At 49.0% G+C, this 21,239-nt stretch overlaps 1 protein-coding gene across 4 annotated transcripts in view; it reads right to left on the bottom strand.

The window, feature by feature from the left end:
* LOC135219525 (GSK3-beta interaction protein-like) overlaps nt 1–21,239 on the bottom strand; it is a 48,248-nt gene that overhangs the window by 11,758 nt on the left and 15,251 nt on the right. For all 4 annotated transcript variants that reach the window (XM_064256361.1, XM_064256360.1, XM_064256359.1 and 1 more), the window contains exon 2: nt 20,330–20,541. In XM_064256361.1, the coding sequence (XP_064112431.1) occupies nt 20,330–20,526 (197 nt within the window). In that variant the 5' untranslated portion in view covers nt 20,527–20,541. The remainder of the gene's footprint in view (nt 1–20,329; nt 20,542–21,239) is intronic.

The following is a 21,239-nucleotide window of genomic DNA, read 5'->3' as shown; positions in this document are numbered from 1 at the left end:
CAGATCAATGTTTTTGATAACTATAGAGGTATCTGTAAGCGCTCGCTTATCTGGACTTCTCATTAGGGAAGTTCGAACAACAGACGGTGAGTTCGTAAATACAGGATATTACGTGTACTAAAGAAATAAAACAAGATATTCTAATTTTTACTGAGCGTACAGTCGGGCTTAATCCACCACTACTTATAATAACTTATGTATTAAAAAAAACGAGAACCTGCTCTGATTACTTGATACAGTCGTGTGATTCATAGGAAAAATCCTTTTTAATTCAAAAAGATATTGGCAAGTATGATCCAACATCGCTTTTCCCCACTCTGCTAGAGTCGCTTATTGTGTGGAATTTGCTTTGCTTTGAAAACTTCGGCAGCTTTGACTGACCTTGACCGCTTGACTAGGTGACACAGTAACCGAGTTTGCTTGTTTGATTCTGAAAGGGCTACTGTTTCTATTTCTTTTTTGTAATAATTAGGATCCTTCTCTTTATTACCATCGGCAACGTATTGTGTGTTTTTAGCATTATGTTGCTGGTTACGTATAAAGCAATGAATGACGAACTATTAGGAACTGAGCGATTACTATTAAGACAAGTTATCTCTACTGCATTCAATATTAACTGTTTGTACTTCATTCTTTGCTAAAATTTGAAATAGTGAGGGATCCTGGTCAGCGCATTTAGCCTAATGAAAGATTTTTATAGGCATGTTATTCCTTGCAATCCAGCCGTATTTTTAAAGTTAAGTTGAGTCATTGAGGTTCGATATTTTATATAACTCAAAAAACTCAAGGCTAAAACTGCGATCTGGACTTGCAAAGGAGCATTTATTGTCATGACCCGAAATAGTGTTACCTCTAATTTATCTAGATTTGTAGGGCTGTTCCACTTGTTTTTGTGTGTTTTCTAATCACTACGGTGCTTAACGACCCTATCCATGCATCTGTATAAATACAGACGTCCACTGCGTAAACGCATATTCACTGTTTAATATGATTTGTTACGTAAGGGATTAATAATCACCCAAAATGATAAAATTAACATAGTATATGATTCTGATATTTCAATAGAACTTCTGGAAACAGACACTCAAAGATAAAAACTCGCAGTAGCGATATCTCAATGATGTAGATCATTTCTGTAAAAAATGATATTGTTATAATACAATAAAGTTTCATACATACTTACCTGGCAGATATATACATAGCTAAGACTCCGTCGTCCCCGACAGAAATTCAAATTTCGCGCCACTCGCTACAGGTAGGTCAGGTGATCTACCGGCCTGCCCTGGGCGGCAGGACTAGGAACCATTCCCGTTTTCTACTCATATATTTTCTCTTCCACCTGTCTCCTCCTTGCGGGGAGGCTGGGTGGGCCCTAATCGTATATATCTGCCAGGTAAGTATGTATGAAACTTTATTGTATTATAACAATATCATTTTCATACAATCAACTTACCTGTCAGATATATACATAGCTGATTGGCACCCTTCGGTGGAGGGTAAGAGACAGCTAATACTGGAATAGACAGGTAAACAACATCTGTTGGTAGTATAAATAAAACCTTGGTTCCTACCTGATAGGTGGTAGACTTCGTGGGTGTTTGCCCCGTAGTCTGCATCACCTCAAGAAACTTTAGCGAGATATGTGATCTATGGCCAAGAATTCTTGTGGAACTGCGAAGGGGTCTTATCCCACTTACTCGGCAGAGCCTGCAAGGACTTTGTCAATGGGTGCTGATCCACTTATATGACAACACACCTTATTAAGGAGCACACAACCAATCCCGACCACCTGATCCTAACCACCATGTTAGTATTAAAAATTGCTCCGAGTTATCCCCAACTCTTCGCAACAACCGTAACTCAAACCAAATTGCACACAATAATTTTTCAAAAAAAAAAAAAAGATACTCATCTACTAAAAGATATCACAAGAGTTCCTTACTGACTTGAAGTGACTGGCCGCCTGTGCGGTATCTGCACTTGTTCAGCAGAAAGTCTAGAACTATCTATTAGACATAAGTAGTAAAAATTAAGGATTGTTGTCAGCTCCTGTACCCAGGATTGTGCCCGCAGACACAAAAGGACCTAAGGAAAAACATTTTTCATAGGTCACACGCACGTCCTTCAAATAGTGAGAACAAACACAGAATTACATCTCCCATATGTTCGCTTCCAGATATTCTTTAGTGACATATTTCTCTGAAAAGAGAGAGACGTCGCCACTGCTCTCACTTCATGAGCTCTTACTCTCAGGAGTTTGAAAGAATCATCCGTGCAAGCCTTATGAGCGTCCGTAATTACGTTCCTGACAAAAAAGGCTAAAGCATTCTTAGACATAGGTCTTGATGGATCCTTCACTGAGCACCAAAGACCTTGTCTAGAACCTCCAACTGTTTCTTTTTCTGTATGTAAAACTTTAACGCCCTTACTGGGCAAAGAGACCTCTCCGTTCCCTGCCGACGAGACCCGATAATCCTTTTACCTCGAAGTTTCTCGGCCAGGGATTCGAAGGATTTTCATTCTTCGCCAAGAATAATTCCTTGAAGGAACAGATGGCTGAATCTATATTGAACCCGACTTTGTCACTAAGGGCGTGCAGTTCACTAACTCTTTTCGCCGTCGCCAGTGACAAAAGAAATAAACATTTTCTCGTTATATCACGAAACGAGCCAAATGTAGGGGTTCAAATCTCTCTGAAGACAAGAACTTCAGCACTACGTCTAGATTCCAGTTAGGGGGAGAAGTAATCTTAGACTTCTTGGTCTCAAAAGACCTAATCAGATCATGTAGATCTTATCGTTTCCCAAATCTAAGCCTCTATTCCTAAAGACGCCGATAGCATACTCCTATAGCCCTTTATCGTGGCTACGGAGAGACGCGATTCTTCTCTCAGAATAACAGAAAATCAGCTATTTCTGTTACAGAGGTACTGGAGGAGGACAACTTCTTCGACTTACACCACCTTCTAAAAACTTCCCACTTGGATTGTAAACGGATAGTGGAAGTTCTCCGGGCTCTAGCGATCGAGCTTGCTGCTTTGCTAGAAAAGCCTCTCGCTCTGACAAGTCTTTCGATAGTCGAAAGGCAGTCAGAGCGAGAGCGGGGAGGTTTTGATGAAACCTCTCGAATGTGGTTGTCTGAGAAGATCCTTCCTTTGTGGAAGGGATCTGGGGAGTCTACTATCCACTCCAGTACCTCTGGGAACCACTCTTGAGCTGGCCAAAGGGGGCTATCAGGGTCATTCTTGTCCCCTTTGAAGTCACAAACTTCCTGAGCACTTGCCCCAGAATCTGATGGGGGAAATGCGTAAACGTCTACCTGAGACCAATCTAGCAGGAAGGCGTCTACTGCTAGAGCTCTGGGGTCTTCCACTACTGAACAGAAGACTTCCAGTCTCTTCGAGAGGAACGTGGCAAAGAGGTCGACATGAGGAGTCCCCCAAAGAGACCAGAGATTGCGGCAAACGTCTGAGTGGAGGGTCCATTCGGTATGAAGGACCTGGTTCCTCCTGCTCAGCCTGTCCGCTCTCACGTTCCTTACTCCTGAACGAACCTCGTCAATAGAGAGATGTTTCCTTTGCGATGTCCACAACAGCAGGTCTCTTGCGAGTTCGTAAGGGCATACGAGTGAGGTACCTCCTTGCTTCCGAATGTATGCAAGAGCGGTTGTGTCCGCATTCACTTGTACTACTTTGTTGCTCACTAACGGTTCGAAGCTCTTTAGAGCTAGGTGTACAGCCAACAGTTCTTTGCAGTTTATGTGCCAGGACACTTGAAGAGTATTCCAAGTGCCTGACACCTCTCTCTTTCCCAAAGTTGCTCCCCAACCTTTTTCCGACGCGTCGGAAACAATACAAGGTTTGGGCTCTGTATTTCCAGGGAAGTACCCTTGTTTTCCCTCAGTGGGAGTAACCACCATTCTAAATGGCGTTTCATCATATCTGGAATGGGAAAACTGTCCGAGAGGAGTCCTGTCTTCATGTTCCACGAACTTCTGAGGAAGAACTGAAGAGGACGGAGATGAAGTCTTCCTAGATGAAAAAACTGTTCGAGCGAGGAAAGGGTCTTAAAAGGCTCAACCATTCCCTCGCCGAAGTACGTTCCTTCCTTAGGAAGAGAGAGACTTTTTCTAAACCTCTCGTTAGTCTCTCTTGAGAAGGAAATACTCGAAAACCCCGATAATCCATCCGAATCCCCAGATAGACCAAGTTCTGGCTGGGGATCAGTTGGGACTTCTCGAGGTTCACGAGTAATCCTAAGGTCTTTATCAGGTTTAGTGTCACGTCAGGTCCTCCAAACACTGTTTCTCTGACTTTGCTCTGATAAGCCAGTCGTCTAGGTACAGAGAAATACTGATTCCTTTCAGATGAAGCCATCTCGCCACATTTTTCATAAGGCTCGTGAAAACCTGAGGCGCCGTAGACAGGCCGAAACACAAGGCTCTGAATTGGAAGATCCTTCCCCCCGTCATGAAACGGAGGTACTTCTTCGACGAAGGATGGATCGGGACGTGAAAATAGGCGTCCTGGAGATCCAGAGACACCATCCAATCCCCTTGGCGAAGAGCCGCAAGGACTGAAGCAGAGGTTTCCATGGAGAACTTCTGTTTCTGAACAAACTTGTTTCAGAGCGCTGACATCCAGAACTGGTCTCCAGCCCCCCGAGGCTTTCGCAACCAAGAAAGACGATTGTAAAACCCTCTTCGACGAAGGATGGATCGGGACGTGAAAATAGGCGTCCTGGAGATCCAGAGACACCATCCAATCCCCCTGGCGAAGAGCCGCAAGGACTGAAGCAGAGGTTTCCATGGAGAACTTCTGTTTTTCTGAACAAACTTGTTCAGAGCGCTGACATCCAGGAAACTGGTCTCCAGCCCCCCGAGGCTTTCGCAACCAAGAAAAGAGGACGTTGTAAAACCTGGGGAGCTTTGATCCAGCACTAGTTCTAGCTCTCTGTCCCACATCTGATCCACCATTTGTTGAAGAGTATCTTTCAACACAGGGTCCTTGTAATTGGCGGACAATTCCCTCGGAGTTGACGTCAGGGGAGGATTGTCCAGGAAAGGAATGAGGTATCCCTTCTGAAGCACAGACATCGACCAAGCGTCTGTGTCTATGAGAGTCCAGGCTTCCTGCAAATCCCCGGAGCCTGGCACCTACTGGTGTTTGGAGGAGCGCCACTTCACTTTCCCCTTCCCCTTTTAAAGGGGCGGAACGAGGCTCGACCTCTCTTCTCGGTCGTTTTCCTTTTAGCGGTAACTCTAGCTGGAGGGCCTCCTCGAAAGGGCCGAACAGGAGTAGACACCCCTTTCTTTTCTCCCACCATCACTGGTCTCTTCTTCCTGGAAGATTGTAGGAGAAGATCCTGTGTCGCTTTCTCCGTCAGAGATCGGGAAATATCCCTCACCAACTGTGAAGGGAACAGAAAATCAGACCTAGGGCGAATAACAAGGCTGCTCTTTGTGAATGGGATACTGCTTTCGTCAAAAAGAAAGCGGCTAAAAACAGATCTCTTCTTCAAGAAGACCTGCTCCAAATAAGGAAGAAACTTCCCCTCCTGATCCGTCCTGTACCGCCTTTGTCAATACAGGACAAATTGCAAGGAGTACGTCCGGCTCTAGCCCTTCAGGGGCATGAGCCTTCTTGGACATCACCCCAAGGGACCAATCTAGGAAGTTAAAGACTTCTAGAATGTGAAAAGTCCCTTGAGGAGATGATCCAACTCTGAAAGACCCCAAGTAATCTTAGCAGTGTGGAAGGCTATGTCTCCTGGATGCATACCTACAGAACTGGAAAAGTCAGCTTCAGCTGAAGCTGGGAGTGTGAGCCCATATTCTCCCCAGTCTGGTACCAAATCCCTCTCTTGCCCACCGTAAGTTTAGCGGGAGGCATGCAAAACACTGTCCTAACTAGCCTCTTTCTTGGTTAGCATCCAGCTATCCAGCGATTGAAGAGCTCTCTTCATAAATCGTCGGTCTCATCTTCAAGAAAGCCGACGATTTCGGCGTCTTAGCGCATGAAAAAAGTGAACGAGGCGAAGGAGGAGCGGCAGGGATCAATGCATCTCCGTATTCCTGAGGAGAGAGCTGTCAAAACTTTGTAGTTAGACAGCCCTTCTTTGCCGTGAGTCTCGTCCTCTGAGTCTTCTTCTAAAATCGGATCAGAAGGAGAGGCCACTTCCCGTTCCGGGTCTTCCTGTCCAAAACTCTCTCTACGGGAGACAAACTCCTAATAGGAGAGGGGCTAAGAGAGTGTAAAGAGCTCCTATGCCTGGTTGGCTCTTCGTACTTGGCTGGCTCTTCGCGCTTGGCTGGCGCCCTCGCGCTTGGCTGGCGCCTCGCGCCTGGCTGGTCGTCTCGCGCCTGGCTTGAACCCTCCTCGCGCTTGGCTGGCGCCGCTCGCGCCTGGCCGGATCCTCGCCGCCTGGCTGACATCCTCGCGCTTGGCCTGGCGCCTCGCGCCTGACTGATGTCGTGGGTCGACGCCTCTCAAAGCTCTCGCGCCTGACTGACGCTTCGCGCCTGGTTGGAGTCTCGCGCCTTTTTCCTTTCTGGTGCCACATCCTTGTATGTCAGATGCCTTGTCTGGCGCCTCGCGCTGGCTGAATCCTCACGCCTGGTTGTTACCTCGCGCTCGGCTGAAGCTGCTGGTCTGGCAGACGTATCCCATCTGGGAATATCCTCGCGCCTGGTAAAAGCGTTTTCTCGCTTGTCCTGACGCTCCCTAATCCTAGAAGTACGCTTCTCGTCTGTAGGACGGCCTCGCGCTTGACTGGCGCGACCCGCGCTTGTATCTGGCGAATCAAAATATCGTCCAAAGAGTCTCTATCCGAGTCATCTCAAAGACTCACGTCCCACAGGAGCCTCACTCCTGGCGGGAGAAGGAAGACGAGTCTTCTTGACCGGCAGTCCCTCACGTCTTTCTTACGAGGAGGATCCTTCGAAAGGACTCCTACCAAGGCGGATAGCTGTTCCTGCACCGCCAAAATGATCCTCTTGGAAGCCTCTCCTGCGTCTTCTTGAACGGGAGAGGGAGCCTCGAGGAGTTTTGCCCACATCATGGGACGACAAAACCCTCTTCGCCTTCTTGATGGAAGGAGGCGCTTCTTCCGAAAAGCGTTCTGGGCTGAATCCAACACAGGATCTCTCCAGTGCCTTTTCAGGGGTGCCTGGACAAGTCCGAATCCTTCCACCCTCGTTTAGGATAGGGAGAAGCGGACGAAGAGAAGCACTCTCTGAGGACGCTTTTCCGATAGCGATCCTGAGCAGTCTGTCTATATACGCGCCTGCTGAAGGGACGCCTGACCGTGGGGTGGGGAATTCTCCACAACCTCCGTACGGCTTTCGACTTTCCTTCTCCTCTGGGCTTGGGAGCTTGGAAGAGGTCTAGGCCTGGGAGCGTCGCAGAGACGGTCAGACGCCCCCTCCACCCCCTCCACAACACTGGGGACACTCACTTCACTATAATCACTTTCACAGTCCTTACCTTTCATGGTAGCCATTTTGGATCTCATCCTGTGAGAGTAGCTTTCAGTTCAGCAATTTCCGAGGCCGAATCTGAATGTAAAGCCAGTGAGGGCCCTGATACAGAATAAGAATCATAATTAAGAGAAGAGTTAGAATTATCCAAAGGCTCAATAGGCCTTGTACTACTACCCGCAATCTTAGATGCAGCCCTTCTGACTCTATCCCTTTCTAACTTCTTCAAGTAAGAAGTTAGAGTCTTCCATTCCTCAACATTCAACCTCTCGCACTCATGACAGGTGTTATAGAACAATCAAAACCCCTACATTTGCGACATACAGTGGTGAGGATCAACCGAAGCTTTCGGTATCCTCACCTTGCAGCCTACATTTCACACACCTTCTCACACAACCACTTGAATCAGACATTCTTGAAGAAAAATCAAAAGCAAGTCCAAATCCAGTCCACAGTAGCGAATGCCAAAACAACGATCCAGGTACGTCACCAAAAGTCCACAAAAAGATGATCAATTGTCTAGAAAAGCGAATTCCAATCAAGAGGTGGCAGCAACGATGTTGATACCACCAGCGACAGAAAATATATGAGTAGAAAACGGGAATGGTTCCTAGTCCTGCCCGCCCAGGGCAGGGCCCGGTAGATCCCACCAGACCTACCTGTAGCGAGCTGGGGCGAAAGGAAATTGAATTTCTGTCGGGGACGACGGAGTCTTAGCTATGTATATATCTGACAGGTAAGTTGATTGTATGAAAAGTAAGATTAAGAATGTCTCGTAACTTCAGCTACAGGAATAACGAAATTCGACCTGCAAAGGAAACACTCTGTTACTCCAAATGAATAAAAAAATTGTACTTAGCTTGCTTTTGTGGGAAGTCACGGTGTTCCGATAACGACACACGGCCTTGGTCCTCCTTCTCTATTTAGCGGATGACCTGGTTTTTTGGCTTGAGTTTCCCCCGTGCGCGTTGTTTCGATGATTCGAGCCCTTTAAGATCCGATGCTGCAGACGCGTTCGGTTTGTTTCTTGAAGTGCCGGAAACGCTCACTAACGATGTTTTCTTGAATGATTCTAATGAGAGACAAAGCTTGCGTTGCCGTAGGAAAAGGACACATCGGTTTTGTTTCTTGAAGTTATTCACTAAACGATGATACTAAGTTGCTTGAAGAATCTGCTGCTTTCGTCGTCGTTGACTTCATGATTTATTATTCTGGTTTTTCTTCGGAGAAGTTGTAGAGTTCTTCTGGTCCACTGCCACCACTTTTAGGGCTATTGCCTTGTATAATAAGGCACCCTATGAGGTAATGTTAGACTTGCGATAATCTTACGCTAAGTCGGTTGGTATTGCACTTCCATATTCATGGAGTGTCTTGGGGTTTGTAGATCACTTACGAAGTCGGTATTATCTTCTTTGTTTATGACGACGATGTGTTAAACTCATGATGATTTCTTCTGATGTGAGGTTCTTAGAAAACACGAAGTATAAAAATACTTATATTCTCTGATATTACATAGTGAAGATCAGGTATGATTGTACATGTCTTCTGATGACGATAGCTTGATCGCTTCTGCCAATGATGATGGCTAATTCTATTCTCTCTACATGATAAAGCTTAGGTAAAGAGGTACAGGTCTTCTAATGACGATAGCTAACTCTATTCTGCCTTACTACCATCTCGGTTACCAGTCATAAAGGAGCAGACAGTAGTTCGAACATACGAACATACAATCAGATGACATAGTTACATACGAACATACAATCAAAATGAGACACGCTACAGATCACGTAGACCGTTTGAATTATAGGTCGCGGTAGTTGTCTCAAGCAGGGAGCTTGGACTAATGTTTATAAACAATTGAATGACTACAGGTGACGGCATGTTATCTTAGCCTACTTTTATTGTATACGTCATCTTTAGCGTCTCTAGTCTGATCACATTCCTGCAAGCAATCTGGTTGACCTCTTTAGTTTTAGTCTTTTATATATATGGACTAACATTCCATATTTTATTATGTAAACACTTACATATATAGATGCGTTTGTGTCGTCAGAACACTACCATACAACGGTAAAAGATAAATCGGAAACTCCTGGAAGGCTGCAGGGAGTAACGATTAAATGTCCTTAAAATAATAGACAATAGACCTTTCGGTTGCCATCCGAAGAGGTAACTACAGCAAGCGTATATGACTTGAACCAACCAGTAGTAAAATAACGCAAGGCAAAATATGATATTATATTACAATAAAGTTTGTTCATACTTATCTGGCAGACATATATATAGCTGAATTCGGAAATACAGCTACATACATATCTGACAGGCAAGTTTCATGAACAAAACTTAGAGAATCGAAGCAGACAGCTCAAGCTTCTTATGTTACTGGACATAAGCGGTCATTGACGTAGTCTACAAGTCTATTTCTTGTACGAGTCTGCGAATGATGAATAAGAGCTCTTCCAAATCTTGTCAATAAGAGCTTATCCGCTTACGCAATATAAAGTTAATGAGATGTTTGTCAATGAGAACTAACCCATTTACAGGACAAGGAGATATTTTGTCAATGAGGGGATACCCACTTACTTGACAAAACGATAGTACATTGTCAATGGGGGCTTTATTGGCAGTATGGCAAAGGAAGTCCTGTCTTGCGCTTTCCTGAAGAGCGTCCTCTTGATGAGTGCTTTTGCAAGAATCCTACCGAAAGTAGTCGAGCGTCATGACGTGTAGGACGTCGAGCTTTTACATAACCCGTAACTGCCTTATCACAAAGTCTTGACTGCGGTAGAGCAAACGAGATCTTCCCTTGAGCTTTCCTTAACTCCATCCACCTATGCGAAAAGCAATATTAAATGACAGAGACCTCTTGAATTCACGAAACCCGATGTCTTGCTGGGTTTCGAAGAAGAAGTTGCCTGTTCACTTTAAGCTTCCTCCGAAGCACTGCCTACTTCACATTCTTTGCAGGTGAGGTAGAAGGTATCACCGAAGGTAGAGGTAAAAATTCTTAAGGCCCAAATCTGAAACAAGAGCTTGAAGAGTTCAACAGAAACGTTCAGCCAGGCGACACACCTGGCGTGTGCTGGTGCACGCTCGGCGTCCACTGGCGCACGCTCGGCGTCCACTGGAGCGCGCTCGGCGTCCACTGGCCGCGCGCTCGGCATGCACCCGCGCGCGCCTGGCGTCCATCCAAGCGTCCCGTCCAAGTCGAGAGGGAACGCCTTCTTATTCTGACAGTAAAAAAGCTTGTAAGTCCGCTCTCAAAAGCTTCCTGCTACTATGACTTCTTTTACGTATTTCTCGGTGGAAAGAAGGACACGAGTTCCGGCGACGTTCGCCTTCTTACTTCTCACTGAAACGCATAACGAGAGAGAGAGAGAGAGGACGTGAAGCGTCCTCTTCTATAAAGCTTCTATTTAGAGGGCGCGAGTCCTTCCGAAAGCTCCAACCCCTGCACGGGGAGGACGCTTCGGAGGACGAGAAGCAATCCTTCAGGATTCGTGCATGGGCACGCACTTTGGCAGTCTGGGGATTTTCATCAGAAACTGCCGAAGGCACGCCAGATCGGTGGGGGTTCCTTGTAACCCTCCTTAGGCTTTCGACATGCTCCCTCCCCGGGTCCTGGGAGTCAAGCAGAGGTCCCGGCCTAGAGGCGAAACGAGGCTGATCTGACGCACCCTCCACTACACAAGGGGTATCACTGCACTTCTGCACTTCACTTTTGCTCTCTAAAGCAAGCACTTTTGATTCTAAGTTACGAATCGAAAGAGTATCAGAGAAAGGGCAATTCCTCTACAGACACTGTTTTAGGGCCCGAAGGCAACACTACAGGGTTAGGAGTAATAATTACAGAAGTAGCACTCTTCACAGCAATGAAGAAGAGCGAGCACCTCTTGTAGACATATTCATAGCCCGTAGGCCATACTACAGGGTTAGGCAAAATAAAGTCTACAGGAAGGTTAGCAGGTTCACTAACCTGACTTTTGTTACTGATTAATTGCGTACATACGAATCATACGTCTTCCTTACGGAATTAGACATGTTTACTGATTAATTGCGTACATACGAATCATACGACTTCCTTACGGAATAGACAAAGTCTCACACTCCTTACATGACAAATCTCAACAAAGAAGCAAGACCCATACCCCTCGTACATACCAAGTGCGGATCTACCGAAGCTTTCGGTAGCCACACCCTATCTTTGCAGACAACCCCGTCTGAAACTAGCCTAACTAGATTCAGATATCTTATGCAAAAATGAATCAAATTCAAATCAATTTAAGATAGCGTATGCCTAGCCACAAATCCAAGTAAATAAATCAAAAGACAATTAGGATACTTAGCGGCAATGAAGCTTCCAAAATCCTAAGACGGAGGTACTGAAAACAGGTGTTTTCAGCACCGGCGACAGAAAAATTATGAATAGAAAATGGGAATGGTTCCTGTTACCCGCCTCCCAGCGGCGGGAATGGGTACTAACCACCTGGCCGACCAATGGGTGTGTCGGAAGTTTTTAAAATTATGTCGGGATTTCAGAAAATACAGCTATATATATATCTGACAGGTAAGTTTCATGAACAAAATATAATTTGTGTACAAACTTCACTTATAGGCAGTCCACGGGTTACGACGGGGTTCCGTTCTTGAAACGCGTCGTACCCGAAAATCGTCGTAAGCCAGAACGTCATAAAAAATCCTAAGAAAAATGACAATTTGTCGAAAATTGCATTTTTCCTAACTATACAAACCTGAGGTCCTTTAACAATAGGAAGTAGCTAGCGGCAGCTGGAACGGTCGTAAGCTTCGAACAAGGGGAGAACGGTAGTTAACTGCTTGTCCGATCGTCGCGCGGCTGGGAGGTAAACAAATCACTTTTGCTTTTGGCCCATGCAAAATACGCAGAGTGAGGGGTGGCATGAGGAGGGACTATATGTAAAAGGACCTCAGGTTTGTATAGTTAGGAAAAATGCAATTTTCGACAAATTGTCATTTGTTCCGATACGTAATACAAACCCTCGGTCCTTTAACAATAGGAAGACTCACTTCTTGGTGGGAGGAATCTGAGTCTTTTTGATGAACAGACTGGTGTTTCGTCCATCCCTGGAATGCCTCCCTGGTCGTAAGAGCGAGGGAGGGATCCAAGCCTCTGTCCGATTGATCGGGGTGTGTGCCCGCAGGATCAATGGTCAGACCTCTGGGCCGAGTACTAAGAGAGAGGCAAGCGTGTCTCTTTGTACCAGCATTGTAAGAACTTTTTCCTATACATGAGCAAATGTAAAGTAATGGGTTTGTCTCATGTCGGCATCCACTTTCTCCCCCTTGTTGGAGAAAGTGGTGGATATTTACTCCTATCTCTAGTTAAAGAGGTAGGATGGGGCTCTGTTGAATAGCTTACCTGCATCTGACTCCCTTCCAGCAAGGTAACGACCGTATCCCTCTGCCCACAGGTAGAGGTAGAAAAAGATGGTGAAGAGAAGCCAGTCACTCTCTCATTCACGCATTCATTCTCCCAGTCATACCAGGAATCGATGCTGTTCTGCCTGCTCGGGTGCTGGGTAAGCTTACACAACGTGTTGAGCAGCCACCACAGGTCCCAAGGAAAAAGTATCCAAGGACTTGTGGGCAATATCCCGAAGGTAGAAGGACGTGAAGGTGGTCTGGTGGGGCCCAGACACCTGCCTTCAGGACCTGCGCCACGGAGAAGAAGTTCTTTACGGAACGCTAAGGAGGGTCCGATACCTCTGAGAATTCGTGGGCTCTCGGTCGGAGCGTACGGATGTCGTCGCTACCATCAGCTTCGTACGCTCTCCTGATCACCTCACGCAGCCAGAAAGAAACGCGTGTTCTTGGAGACTTCTTTCTTGGTAACCCCAGTGCTAACGAAGAGGCGTCGACACTCAGGCCTGAGACGTCGAGTTCTCTTCAGATAGCGCCGTAGCGCCCTCACAGGACAAAGCAGCATCTCATCCGCATCATTATCGGTGAAGTCCAGGAGGGAGGGGATCGTGAAAGACTCGAACCTGTCGTCAGGGATCGAGGGATTCTGGGTCTTAGCTACGAAGTTCGGGACGAAATCGAGCGTCACAGATCCCCAGCCTCTGGTATGTTTAACATCATAAGAAAGGCCATGTAGTTCCCCTACTCTCTTCGCCGATGCCAGGGCCAGCAAGAAGAGGGTCTTGAGGGTCAGATCCCTGTCTGACGACTCTCGGAGTGGCTCGAAGGGTCTTCGAGTCAAACTCCTAAGTACGAGAGTCACATCCCACGCAGGGGGCCTGAGTTCCCTGGATGGGCAAGACCTTTCGAAGCTCCTCATTAGCAAGGATATCTCGAACGAATTCGAGATGTCCCAGTCCCCTCAGTTTTTTAGGACGAGAGCCAGGGCGGCTCTATATCCCTTAACTGTGGGTACTGAGAGGAGCTTCTCTCGGCGAAGAAACACGAGGAAATCCGCTACCTGCTGAAGAGTGGCTCTGAGAGGAGACAGACCCTGTCTACGACACCAACCACAGAAGACGGCCCACTTCCCCTGGTACACAGCTGCAGAGGAATGTCTGACGTGTCCAGCCATCTCTGTTGCTGCGCTACGAGAAAAGCCTCTCGTTCGCAAGAGATGGTGGATAACAGCCAGCCGTGAAGTTGAAGGGACTGGACTGCTTGGTGGTACCGTTCTACGTGTGGCTGGGCTAGAAGGTTGTGCCAAGTGGGTAGCTCTCTCGGTGCGTCCGCAAGAAGAGCCAGCAGGTCCGGATACCAAACGGCTTGTGGCCGTTTGGGAGCCACCAGGATCATTCTGAGATTGGGAGTGACCAGCGCTCGACTGATCACTTTCCGAATCAGACAGAAGGGAGGAAAGGCGTACGCGAAGAGGTTGTCCCAGGGAGGGGTGTTGGAGAGCGTCCTCTGCAGCTGCCCATGGGTCCGGCACAGCTGAAAAGAAAACCTGAAGTTTTCTGTTGTGGCGGGTGGCGAACAGGTCTACGACCGGTCCTGCCCCCACATGGTTGAAGAGCCTTTCCGCTACGTCTTGGTGTAGAGACCATTCGGTCCCTATCACCTGATCCCGACGGTTGAGCTTGTCTGCTACTACATTCCTCTTGCCTGGAATGTAGCGTGCTGACAGCTCTATCGAGTGAGCCGTGGCCCACTCGTGCACCTGCACCGTCAACTGATGGAGCGGAAGAGACACTAGCCCCCCCTGCTTGTTGACATATGCCACTACTGTGGTGTTGTCGCACATCAACACCACTGAGTGTACCCCAAGCGGTCCTGAAAACTCTTGGAGAGCGTTTTGAACGCCGCCTTGAGTTCCAGGACATTGATGTGAAGGTGCTTCTCGTGATGGTCCCACACACCTGCAGCCAGCAACTCCTCCAGGTGTGCGCCCCATCCCTCGGTCGATGCGTCTGAGAACAGAAGCATCTCCGGGGGGGGAGTGCGTATGGGCACTCCTCTTAAGAGGTTCTTGTCGTCGAGCCACCAGGCTAGGTCCTGCCTCACCTTGTCCGTGATAGCCACGGGAAAGTAAGGAGGATCCTTGGCCTGAGACCAACTCTCCCTTAGTCTCCACTGGAGAGACCGCAGGTGAAGACGCCCGTGAGGGACTACTTCTCGAGTGACAACAGATGGCCGATCACGACTTGCCATTGCTGTGCTGCCTGTTCCTGAGACAGGAACCGGCCGGCTGCCTCCCTGAATTTGCTGATACGCAAGTCTGCGGGAAAGACTTGCCCTGCTACCGTGTCTATCAGCATACCCAGGTACTTCTCATCTTGCTTGGGTTCGAGGTCGGACTTCTCGTAGTTTATCACGATCCCCAGATCGCGACAAAACTTGAGGAGTCGATCTCTGTCCTGTAGCAACTGCGAGCGGGAGCTCGCCAGGACTAGCCAATCGTCGAGATACCTCAGAAGACGTTATCCCGTTCGAATGGGCCCAAGCCGACACCAGAGTGAACACTCGCGTGAACACCTGTGGGGCGGTTGAGAGACCGAAACAAAGTGCCCTGAATTGGTACACCGTCCCGTCGAAGATGAAGCGGAGGGTACTTTCTGGAAGGACTGATGGATGGGTATTTGAAAATACGCGTCCTTCAGGTCCACTGAAAGCATGAAATCGTTCCCCCTGATCGAGTCGAGCACTGAGCGTGCCGACTCCATCGTGAACCGCGTCGTGCGAACGAAGCGGTTCAGGGAGAGAGGTCTATCACCGGACGCCAGCCCCCGATGCCTTCTCCACTAGGAAGAGGCGGCTGTAAAAGCCCGGTGACTGGTCCTCCACGATTTCTACAGCTCGTTTCGCCAGCATGGTCTTGATCTCCTGTCGAAGAGCGTTGTCCTTTGCTGATCCCCGGACGTAGGTCTGTAGATGGACCGGTTTGGAGAGTGCGGGGGGGCCGAGACTCGAAGGGTAGTAGATATCCCTCCCGAAGGACGTCTACTATCCAGTTCTCGGCGCCGTAGCGCTGCCAAGGTCGCCCAATGGCTCGCCAGGCCACCCCCCCACCCTTTTCCGGTTTTTTTTTTTTTTTTCCCCGGCAGTTAGGGAGGGGGGGTAACGCCGTCCCTAGCGTTTCCCTCCTCGTTTCGACTTCTTTCCAGCACCTCCATCGGGGAAAGTGGAGGGCTGGGAGGAGGGCTGGTTGCGGCCTCCTCTAGCAGAAGTTGAAACAGCTGGAGTCTTCACACGGGGGTTTGGACGGTGCCCCAACCGTCTTCGCCGCCGTGGAAGCGCTAGCCAAGCTCTTTGGTTTGGCCGCAGTTACTCGAGGTTGCCCAGAAACCTTCGAGACTGCCTGGTGGACTAAGCGGTCACTCTCGTCAGTGCGCCGCCGTTCCACCGCAGCGTCCACCATCTCTCCAGGAAAGAGAGCTGGGAAACTCCTAAGAGGTCCATTTCGTAGCCCGAGTGCCGCCTCACGCCCGGCCCCCTTGGTCACTCGGGTAAGGACTGCGTCCCTACGTCGAAGAACCAAGTTGGCCCACAGGTTAGCAGTCTGATGGGCGAGGTAAGAGATTGCTCTTCCTCCAGACTGGCACAGTCTCCTGAAAGAAGCGTCGTCTTCGAGAGCAGAACTCCCAGAGCCGGCCGCTACTTTGGATATTGTGAGGGACCACAAATCCAACCAGGAAACTGCCTGGAATGCTGCCATAGCGGTAGATTCCAGGGCAAGTGCCTCCTGCTGCGAGAACCATAAGTTCTCCGACAGGAGCTGCTGCAGGGACCACACCTGGAGTCAGCCTCGCTAACTCCGGGTTAACCTGTTTCGGCAGTATCGGGTCTTCCGATGGCACGTAAAATCGCCTCTGCCGCTGTAGAGGAGGAGGAAGCAGCTTAGAGGACCGTCCGGATTTTAGCGAGTCCTCCCGTCCGGAGACGAGATTCTCCACCTGATCCAGGACCGAGCCGCAAGCTCCGATCGTGGCAACCCCATCATCATTTTGGGCTCCCTCTTGGGACCCCAAAATGATTCGAGCCGGGACGTGGCTCTGCTGGTGGTAGCGGCGATCCTTCCGCAAGGTCATTATGCAGGACGCATCAGCTTAATGACCTCTGCGAAGTTCCTCTGTATCTCAGGCGTTACAGCGTCTTGTGGAGTAGGACCGTCCAGTCCCTCCAGCAAGAGCATATCCCTCGATACTCCTCCTTCAGAAGGAGGAACAGCGACAGACCCCTGACGGTCGCCTCCAACTACTTGCGCGTACGTTCTGGTCGGTCCTAAGACCGTGCCTGAGCCGTACGGCGTCATAGCTGGGTCACGAGCGGCGCACCTCTCGTGATCGCTCCTTGGTACCTCGCTCCTCCCGGTATAGCCCGAGGAGGTTGAAGGTACGGGAGAGGCAGACCTGACGCTCCCCCCTCGCTCGCTGGCAGGACCAGCCGTGCGTGGAGGGCTCTGCTGATCGTCAACCCGCGGTGACGGTCGAGCAGCAGGCCTAGCCTTGCCGCTCGCCTGGGGCGATTGGCTCGGCTGAGAAAGTCGAGACCGATCTCTAGCGTCAGGCGAGCTGCCGCTGGTCAACCGTCTCCGCCCGGTCCCACGGGAGCGGCGGACGGGTGACCTGCTAGGCTCCCTGTCGCGTCGAGACCGTCCAGCGTCCTCTCGCGCGTTCAAACCGCTGGTTACCTACGGCTGGTACCGGCGGCCGTGGGGACTGGAAAACTCCTTCCTCGCCTCAACCCGTGGCCGGTCAGCGACCGTCACGTCAGCCCGAGCAGCCAGTTGATCGCTGCGAGAGCGTCCACTGGCCTGGCGAAGAGTCGTGTGCACGACTCTCGCCAGTCTTCTGCTCCGCGCCGCTGTCTTGACGGCGAGCGGAGCTCGGGCCGGTCCAAACTTTGGCTGGACGGTCCTCTTTGGAAGGGCGTCCACTCGGTGCTTCTCGCGAACGAGAAGCGGCCGAGACGGAACCTGGTTTAGCGGCAGAACCGCTAGCACCAGGTGAGGACGCACCAGCCGAGGCTGGTGCACCTCTGGTCCCCGTCGACTTCTTCTTTGCAGAAGAAGCGACGGGCCCCGTTCCCGAAGGAACAGGAGGACCAGCAGAAGAGCTCCCCAGCTCGCCTGAGCGAGCCGGCCCTTAGAAGATCCCGAAGGAGTCTTCTTAGGGGGGGAGGAGGCAGCCTTCTTCTTCTTCGGCTGTTTTAGCCTTAGAAGTCGAAGGGGAAGGAGAGGCAGCAGACGACGAAGAAGACGATGAAGACGACGACGACACCTTCTTCCTCTTCCTCTTCTTCTTCGCCAGGCTCCGCAGAACAGACGTCAGGTCTTCCATCCAGGAGGGAGCCGGGGCCAGTTGCCGAAGCAACAGGGCCCGACTGCACCTGTCCGGAAAGACCTGAGACTGTGACAGCAACACCAGCAGCAGGAACAACAGGAACAGGTCCGGGAACAGCAGGAACGGCAGGAACATCTGAAAGGGAATGTGCAGGCCGATCTGAAAGGGAAAGAGTAGCTGGAACGGCAACAGGTACGGCAGGCACGGCAGGTACCACGGGTGAAGCCAGGCGTCCTGTCGGCAGTCCAACCGTCATCCGTGGCACTGGCGGCAGGTCCAGGGGGTACTCTTTGGGCAGCGGAAGTCCGGGGTCGGCAAAGGAAAAAATCCAGGTGGTGGTGGGCACCGTCCTCCTTGGCACGCAGCAATGGGTTTTTGTATAAGCCACCGTGGGTGTCACCGACATTATATGGGGCGTATATACCAGATGGTGGTGGCACTCATACGCTTTGGTGTCGTTATTGTGGTAGTAGTGGTGGTCACCGCACCATGAGTGACCACCGCCGACCCCGCCAACCGCTGAAGCAACCCCTGGATGCTGGGCACTCCCTGCAGTCCCAGCGACTCCCACACCTGTCCCAAGTCGTCCTTCGCTGATGGCACACCTGCGGAAGCAATAGTCGGGTTAGTTGGAGGGGCTTCCTCGCGCCCTGGGGAAGAAACACCCCCCCCCAGAGCGGACGGAAGACCCCGAGTACAGCTGTACGTCCGGGTAGCGGGCGCCCTCATCCACACTCGACGGATCGAGAGAGGAAAAGGACTCCGCTACCCCCCCCCGCAGGGGAAGGCGCGAAACATGGGGGCTGGCCGGGGGCAGGAAAGAGGACGAAGTGTCCGTCACCAAAGGAGTCACTGGACTTTCCGATGACTTCTTTTTGGCCGGCCTAAGTCTCTTCCTGCCCTCGTACAGCACCCACTGCGCCTCGGACCAATTAACACATATGACACAAGGTTCGTTGCGGGAGCACTCTCGCCCCCGGCAACGAGTACAAACCTCATGGGGGTCCACGTCAACGAATGACCTGAAACCTCCACATCTACGCCCCTCCAGCCCGGGACACACTCTACGGGCGACTGGAGGGCGCGGTGATATCTCCATTTCTTCCAATTCACTCATTGCAAGATCAATAGAATTGTAAAAGTACTTACAGTCACTCCTGATTTATACAGAAAGAGAGGCAAATACTCAAAGTCAAAGCAAACGACAAAGCGGGCAGAGCGATGGCGAACACGTCCTTCCCACATACGGCCGAAAGCAAAAGTGATTTGTTTACCTCCCAGTCGCGCGGCGCGCGACGATCGGACAAGCAGTTAACTACCGTTCTCCCCTTGTTCGAAGCTTACGACCGTTCCAGCTGCCGCTAGCTACTTCCTATTGTTAAAGGACCGAGGGTTTGTATTACGTATCGGAACAACCTTACTTTTAATGCTTTGGGTGCATTGAAAACTATGTAAACTGCATTCTTATTGCATTTTTCATCAAAAAACCTTGAAATATTGATTATTTTGCATTTTTGGTGTCATATTTCATTTGCCAGATCATTGTTGTAGGCGTCGTAACCCTGGAAATAATTCCTGATGAATATGATTGAAAAGCGCCTTAACCTGGGAACGTCGGAAGCCGAGACTGTCGTAACCCGGGGACTGCCTGTATATGAAAATGAAGAGTATTCAGCACTAACCTAGTTTGCTCCTGTAATCTATATGTACTTTAACACCAATATATGCTGCTAGAACACTAAAATGACTGGACATCCATTAGGACTTAGTGACATCAGAATAATGGACAAAGAGATCAGGTGGTACATACTTCAATCTTGTTTTTATCAACTTTTATGACTTGGAGGAATCAGAATTTTTAGGAGCAATCGCTCTGATGGAAATGTATTTCTTTGCACAATTCAATAAGTATATTTTTTGGCTGCTTTTACATATCACCAGTGAGACAAATTTTAGTGTTCATGCTAAATGTAATTTACAAATTTACAGGAGCAATAGTCAGAAGGTTAAACATGAATTTTACACATGCACTTACTTGTGTAAACTTATCTATGAATCTAGAGTTTCCATACCTGAAACCGGATGCTGTGAGTTCTACACAATATATGTTATTTTCCCTGGTAGTGAGGTTGAAGAAAATGGTAGTATTTGAAGAAGGCAGCGATGATATATGAATCTGGCTAACACAATCTTTCACATCTTGAATGACAGCAGAGGCTTCCACATGCCATTCTTCCTCATCATGGACACGTTCTTCCTGATGCTCCATGCTAGGACACTCATGCTGTATCAACATAATAGAATTAGAATACATTAAATGTTCCCTCATGATTCAAAGGACAAACAAATTTTGTCACATTCAGCATACCTTTTGTTAGGCTTATGCTTCAGTTTGAAGTGGATAACTATAACACCTGCTGCATCTGCAACACTTGGTGAATAACTTTTCACTAAAATATCAAAATATCTCATGTACAGTGGTCCCCCCGTATTCGCGGGGGATGCGTACCAGACCCCCCCGCGAATAGTTAGAATCCGCGAATGTTTAACCCCCCCTCTCAAAATGCTCATAAACTCCTATCCTGAACATGCAAACACCAAAGTATCCCTAAAAAGACCATCCTTCATCAAATATACATAAAATATCCTATTATGGTTCATATTAATCTTTGAAATATTATTAATACTGTTTTAAAGTAAATATGTTATTGTTATAATACAATTAAGTTTGTTCATACTTACCTGGCAATATATATATAGCTGTATTTTCTGAAGTCCGACAGAATTTAAAAATTCGCGGCACACGCAGTGGGCGGCCAGGTGGTAGTACCCATTCCCGCCGCTGGGAGGCGGATATCAGGAACTATTCCCATTTTCTATTCATATTTTATCAGTGCCACTGTCTCCTGAGGGGAGGTGGGTGGGCACTTTAATTATATATATCTGCCAGGTAAGTATGAACAAACTTAATTGTATTATAAC

The sequence above is a fragment of the Macrobrachium nipponense genome, chromosome 1 (assembly GCF_015104395.2).
Source record: "Macrobrachium nipponense isolate FS-2020 chromosome 1, ASM1510439v2, whole genome shotgun sequence".
NCBI classification, from domain to species: domain Eukaryota; kingdom Metazoa; phylum Arthropoda; class Malacostraca; order Decapoda; family Palaemonidae; genus Macrobrachium; species Macrobrachium nipponense.
The sequence above is the reverse complement of the archived record's forward strand: the minus strand, read 5'-3'. Positions and strand labels throughout refer to the sequence as shown.